At 53.5% G+C, this 6,896-nt stretch overlaps 1 protein-coding gene across 1 annotated transcript; it reads left to right on the forward strand.

Annotated features, from left to right (window-relative positions):
- Positions 1-3,492: 3,492 nt before the first annotated feature.
- On the forward strand, positions 3,493-6,224 carry LOC103588057 (cytochrome P450 1A1). Its single transcript, XM_008569638.1, has 6 exons — positions 3,493-4,329; positions 5,007-5,133; positions 5,222-5,311; positions 5,405-5,528; positions 5,674-5,760; positions 5,939-6,224. The coding sequence occupies exons 1-6, from the start codon at positions 3,493-3,495 to the stop codon at positions 6,222-6,224; spliced, it is 1,551 nt and encodes a 516-aa protein (XP_008567860.1).
- Positions 6,225-6,896: the final 672 nt, after the last annotated feature.

The raw sequence follows: 6,896 nt of genomic DNA on the forward strand, positions 1-6,896 counted from the left end.
GGACCCTCCCCGGTCCCTGCGCCCCTCCACCCCCTGCCGCGCCCAGGGCCTCCCTCCACCCCTTTCCTCCGCCGCCCGATCTCGGCCCCGCCAACCAAAGCGCCAGCAACCCCGGGAGCCAAGAGGGAACCTCGCGGGCCAGTGGGTCCCGGCCGGAGGTATCCCTGGGTTGCACTATGCCCAAGGTGACCCTAGAGGCAGCGCCGAGACGCTAGTGAGCACTCAGCGAGACTGCACGTCCTTCCTCCTTTCCCGCCCCTCGATCAACAAGCTCGAACTTCGGATAGTCGCCCGGCTCTAGGGGACAGGGCCAGCCCAGCGGCGCCTTTGGCCTTCCGGCCCCCATGACCTCGGGGCTGGGGTCGCCGCGCTTCTCACGCGAGCCGGGACTCAGTAACACGGGGGAAAGAGGTCACCACAGGACAGCCCCGCCCCTGCCTGCCTGGCGCACGTTGGCTAGTAGTGAGGGGAAGGCAGTTGCACGCCTGGTGTTCCCGTGGGTGCAAAAATCATGGAGCCGAGTACTCGTGCCCTGGCACGGAGCCCCCTCATACCCTCTCTCTGGGTTGTCCTGGGAATTCTCCCTCAAACCCCTGCTTCGGCTGGGTTCTGTGCTGCCCATGGGGTGCCTTGGAATTGGGGGTCCCAGGTGTCCCCAGCTCCCACCCTTTTACGTACTGGCACCTAGATGAGGTGGGTTCCATAGTGGGTTCTGGCCTGTCTCCACCGCACCCCCCCTTCCATCCTAGAGTGATCACCCCACATTAGGCAACCCCTCCCTCTGTCACATCACCAATAGAGAAGGAGGTGTGGCCACACGCAAGGGCCTGCCTATAAAGGTGGTGGTGCCTTTGCCCTCACGCTGAAGGTGGCAGTTCCTTGGAGCCTTCCTGATCCTCCTTGGGGTCCCTGGCTCCAGAGACCACTCTTCCCGGCTCAGCTCAGCACCTCCTCACCGCAACAGGTGAGTGTGTGTGTGTGTGTGTGGGGTTTCTGGCTTGCCCTACCCTCCCAATAAAAGGAAAATTTTGGTGCCTCCAGGTCTTCCTACTCTTCCCGGCTCAGCTCAGCACCTCCTCACCGCCACAGGTGAGTGTGTGTGTGTGTGGGGGGGGTTTCTGGCTTGCCCTACCCTCCCAATAAAAGGAAAATTTTGGTGCCTCCAGGTCTTCCTAGGTAGCCACTGGCCTAGCACCTCCAAAAAAGGAAGCTTAGCGTGTCCCTAGTGACCAAGCAGTCCAGTCCCTGAGAGGGGAAACTGAGGCCAGAGGAAGAGCAGGACTTGCCCAAGGTCCCACAGCTAGTATCAGACCTCTAGATATGCATGGCCCCCCATTCAGGACGGTAGGACCTAGGCTCCAGCTCCATCCTCTACTATCTCTGTCTACCTTGAGGCTTCCCCATCAGAGTCACCTGGCAGGCTGGAATGAGGACACAGCTGAGGGAAGCTGGGAGCATGTGCATCCCTTCCTCAGGCTGTGTGATGAGGGAGGCTTCTCCCTGGGTGGGCAGGCTAGATGGAGGAAGTGGGCTGGGTTTTTACCAGCTATACCCTGCCCTATCTACAAGCTACCACTGGTGGGCTCTACCCTCCCAAGGGGTGGCTTGTCAGAGCTGAGATGTCTGGCCCGGACAAGAGAGGCTCATCTGAGCAGGAGTCCTGGGCACTACCCAGGGGACTTCCCTATCCCATTGACTGTCTTCTCTGTCCTTTGTTGGGAGGCAATCAGTGTGACAGACTGCCAGCTGCAGGGAACTGGAAACACCATTCTCTGAAAACTCACCAGTCACATCTCCCTTGGCCTCCTATCTTACAAAGGCTGGAGATCCTTGGGGCACCCATTGTGCAAAAAGGGACACCATAGCACACAAAGACCTGGCAGAGTCCCTGGTTCATTCAGGGAATCAGAGATCTAGTGTGCTTTATGATTCAGCTCCTTCAGGAAGCCTCCCTACACAATGAGGTGGCTATAGTACCTGAGGTAGGAATCATACATCTCCCTGTGTTGTGGGGTTATCCTATGGAAAAACCTTTCCCGTAAAACTGTGAAGTTCCCCAGGGTGGATCTGGGTCTTCCTTAGAATCCAGCTGCCTACTCTGAATTGGAAAATCTTGTCCCACTCTCTCTCTTAGGTGATGTAATTGGAGCCCAGAAAGGTAAAATGATTAGTCCAAGGCTATTTGGACTGGAACACTGAGTCTCCTGACCTCCAGTCCAGGGCACCAGGCAGATGCCCAAGGCAGAGCCCAATGCCTTGGAGAAAGTGGTCTATTAATTTGCACAACGTTTCTAGACCAAGCCTAGAAAGTATTGCCTCAGCTTCTGTTAAGTTCAGATCCATTCCTGATTTCCCTGATTCTAGTCTGGAGTTTTCTTACAGCCCTGACCTGGTGGGACCCTTCCATTTATTCTCTGCTCTCTGGTGACAGCAAAAGGGAGAGGCCCACAAAATTCATTCATTGAGAATTGAGCCCAAGAAAAACCCTGGCCTGGATTTCTGTGACTGGGTGCTCAATCTAGCTGGTCTCTAGCTGCTTTTAAACTGTGGGTCAGTTGAGCTCAGAGCTGGAGCTGAGAGCAGTGTGGCTTGGGCAGTAGCATCCATGTCCCCTCCCCATCCCACCTTGCTCCAGGGTCTGGCAGGATTCTCTAGATCCTGAGACTGAGCAGTGGAGAACTGAGAGTTTTGGAAAAATTCTTTTATTGATCTGACCACTCTGGGAACTTTCCCTATGAGGTCTGAGTCCTGCCTCTGTCACTAATTGCTGGGTGATTTTAAGCAAGTCAGTGTCCCCTCTGGAAGTCAAGTTCCCCAAATGCAAAATGAGACTAAAGGAACGGATGACCCCTAATTCCCCTGATAGCATGGTTTTCCTGTGTGGTGGATAGAATTCAAGGGGATTTGGGGTGAAACACATTGATTATGTGTTTATTTTAATGTGTTGGGAAAAAAATCAAAGCTGCACTTTCACACAGTTACTGTTTAGGATGATGCTATGTGGGTGGATTAAAGGTGATTTCAGGAAAATGTGAAGTAAATAATAGTACTGGTGCTATATGGAAATCACAGCTTGACATTGGAAGACACTGTTTTAGATAGGTAGAACAGTTAAAGTTCTCTTAAACTGCTCTGGAATTAGGCAACTTGCTTTGAGAGTTTGTATGCAACGCTTCCTGGCTGTGTGACCTTGGACAAGTTACTTACCCTCTGTGAGCCTCACTGCAGCCTACTTCATAGGTTTGTGGCCAGGACTGAATGAAGAATGACTGTGAAATTCTTGGTACACAGTGACAGCTTGACAAAGTTTCCCCCCACCTCTTCCTTCCCTTAATGCACAGTGAGCAATTCTGGGTGGGAAGGTTTCCCCATCCCTTGACCAGAATGCTGACACTTTAAGGTATTGGCTCCTCGTATCCCCCCATCTGATGGCTTGATCTTTTCTTCTTGCCCCACCTCTTAGCAGCCACCTCAAAGATCCCTACGCTGATCATGCTTTCTGTGTTTGAACTCCAAAACTCCTTCTCAGCCACGGAGCTTCTCCTGGCTTCCTCCATCTTCTGCCTGGTATTCTGGGTGGTCAGGGCCTCAAGGCCTCCAGTTCCCAAAGGCCTGAAGAGTCCACCAGGGCCGTGGGGCTGGCCTCTAATAGGGCATGTGCTGACCCTGGGGAAGAACCCACACCTGGCGCTGTCGAGGATGAGCCAGCAGTATGGGGACGTGCTGCAGATCCGCATTGGCTCCACACCCGTGGTAGTGCTAAGTGGCCTGGACACCATCCGGCAGGCCCTGGTGCGACAGGGGGATGATTTCAAGGGCCGGCCTGACTTCTACAGCTTCACCCTCATCACTGATGGCCAGAGCTTGACCTTCAACCCAGACTCTGGACCGGTGTGGGCTGCTCGCCGGCGCCTAGCCCAGAACGCCCTAAAAAGTTTCTCCATTGCCTCCAACCCAGCTTCCTTGTCCTCCTGCTACTTGGAGGAGCATGTGAGCAAGGAGGCTGAAGCCCTCATCAGCAAGTTCCAGGAGCTGATGTCAAGGGTTGGGCACTTTGACCCCTACAAGTATGTGGTGGTGTCGGTGACCAATGTCATCTGTGCCATATGCTTTGGCCAGCGCTATGACCACGACCATGAAGAGCTCCTTAGCATAGTCAACCTGAGTAATGAGTTCGGGGAGGTGGTTGCCTCTGGAAACCCAGCTGATTTCATCCCTGTCCTCCGTTACCTGCCCAACTCTGCTCTGGATGCCTTCAAGGACCTGAATAAAAAGTTCTACAGCTTCACGCAGAAGATAGTCAAGGAGCACTACAAAACGTTTGAGAAGGTATGGGCTGGGGAGAGGTGGGTGGGTGGTAGAAAGCAGGCAGGGTCAGGGACTGGGAGGTCAGAGATAAGAGGGAGAGCATGAGGTTTGGCAAGTCCTCAGGGAGGCTTCTCTATGAGATTTTGAAGCTGGTTGTGGAGTGAACCTTATCCTTGGCAGGGATATAGAACTTTTTCTTGACCAGACCTTATATGCTTCCATCAGACAGTAATAGCCACTGAATAGCTACCCCACGTAGAACCCTGGGCCAGTTGTTGTGGGGACCAGGAAGTGTTAAAGAAGTAACCTGTCCTTGTGGTAGAAAAAAGTTAAAGAGCACATCCAGATGATAACAGTACCAGACTTTGTGTAAGGTGTCCCTTGAGTTGAAGCTACCAGTGTTCTAAGGTAAGAAAGAGCCTTGGAGAGGCAGAGAGAAGCTGGGATAGCAGCCTCAGGGGGCATCACCTCTTGAGATAACAGTACCAGACTTTGTGTAAGGTGTCCCTTGAGTTGAAGCTACCAGTGTTCTAAGGTAAGAAAAAAGAGCCTTGGAGAGGCAGAGAGAAGCTGGGATAGCAGCCTCAGGGGGCATCACCTCTTGAACAGAGGTGCTAGAGATAGTGAGGGACCAGGCCTAGATGGAGAGGTGGGTTTGGCTTTGGGATCTTGCTCACCTGTGGGCCTTCCTGATCCAGGGCCACATCCGGGACATCACAGACAGCCTGATTAAGCACTGTCAGGATAAGAGACTGGATGAGAATGCTAATATTCAGCTGTCAGACGAGAAGATTGTTAGTGTTGTCTTGGACCTCTTTGGAGCTGGTATGAACTACCCCATTGTGCCCTTCCTATGCCCAAATGCCCTGACTCACCATCTGCCTAACTTCTCCTTCCATTCTACCCTGTCCAGGATTTGACACAGTCACAACTTCCATCTCCTGGAGCCTCCTGTACCTAGTAACAAACCCCAGGGTACAAAGCAAAATCCAAGAGGAGCTGGGTAAGTGGTGGGTCCCTTCAAAGGGCTCAAGGCATGGAACCTGGCCAAGGTCTGTGCAGCCTCTTAATCCATCTGGTCCTTTGTGTTCTGCAGACACAGTGATTGGCAGGGCGCGATGGCCCCGGCTCTCTGACAGACCCCAGCTGCCCTATCTGGAGGCATTCATTCTGGAGACCTTCCGACACTCCTCCTTCCTTCCCTTCACCATCCCGCACAGGTGAGGCTCCATAGATCTACTGCTGTCTGATATTGGGTCTTACTCCAGTACACATACCTGATTAGGGATAGTGGGAGGGCCATGGCATGGGAGACAGGAGATCCCCTTGTGCCTCTGAGGCTGACTGAGCTTCCTCCCTCCCCAGCACCACAAGAGATACAAATGTGAATGGATTTTACATCCCCAAGGGGCGTTGTGTCTTTGTGAACCAGTGGCAGATCAACCATGACCAGTAAGTTGAGAGGGACAGAGGAAACTCCTAGGCTGGCTGGACCCACTCTCTCCTGGGCTTCAGACCCTCTCGTCTGTGGGTCACTTGCCCATTCCCTATCCTTTGGGGCTGAGACTCAACCCACTTAATGCTTCTGAGCCTCCAAGCTGCCACTTCAGGTGCCTCCCTTTGGTTACAGGAAGCTGTGGAGTAACCCATCCGAGTTCCAGCCTGAACGGTTTCTCACCCCCGATGGTACTGTCAACAAGGCACTGGGTGAGAAGGTGATTATCTTTGGCCTGGGCAAGCGGAAGTGCCTCGGGGAGACCATTGCCCGCTTGGAGGTCTTTCTGTTCCTGGCCATCCTGCTGCAGCAGGTGGAATTCAGCGTGCTGCCGGGTGTGAAGGTGGACATGACCCCCATCTACGGGCTAACCATGAAGCATGCCCGCTGCGAGTACTTCCAAATGCAAATGCGCTCTTAGGAGCCCGAGAGCCTTGAAGCCTAGACTCTGTCTACCTGGCCTGGCTGGGCACCAGACCAAGGGGCTGGCCCAGGGAAGTCTAAGCTTCAGCCTGAAACTCACAGATACTGGTTTGGCTGATCTTTTGCTATCTGGGCTGTGGGCAATCTTGAGGGATCATGCCTGCCCCTACCCAAACTTGCCCCTCTTCCTACTGACCATAGACCCTGTGCATGCAGAGGCCACACAGGAGCCAATGGGGTCTTCTGAAGTTGAGCTTGAGCTAGGAGGCATGGTAGGTTAAGAGGCCCTTAGGCCTCTGAGAATCTCTGAAGAGTTCTCTAGAAGCCCCTGGACCCAGCAGCTGGCTGGCTCTATGGGGATGCTGACTAGATTGAGAAACATTTCGAGCAGGCCACATAAGGAATTATCCAATCTCTTTGACAACTGGGAGCTGCCAAGAATGAAGAGAAGAGACAGCCTAGGATACTGGCACAGAGGTGGTCTTGCTGTTTAAACAAGGCTAAGCAAATTGACCACACAAGTGTGGGATGCTGTACCTGGGGTGGAGCCAACTTCCTCTGCCATCCATGCAGGCAGGAACAAACAGGGCTGCATTCTGGTCTTGGAAAGTGCCTGTTCCTGTCCAGGATGGGTGGGGCTTGTGTCTAAGAGGAGTAGACAGCAGAGGGA

The sequence above is a fragment of the Galeopterus variegatus genome, unplaced genomic scaffold (assembly GCF_000696425.1).
Source record: "Galeopterus variegatus unplaced genomic scaffold, G_variegatus-3.0.2 Scaffold522, whole genome shotgun sequence".
Taxonomy (NCBI): domain Eukaryota; kingdom Metazoa; phylum Chordata; class Mammalia; order Dermoptera; family Cynocephalidae; genus Galeopterus; species Galeopterus variegatus.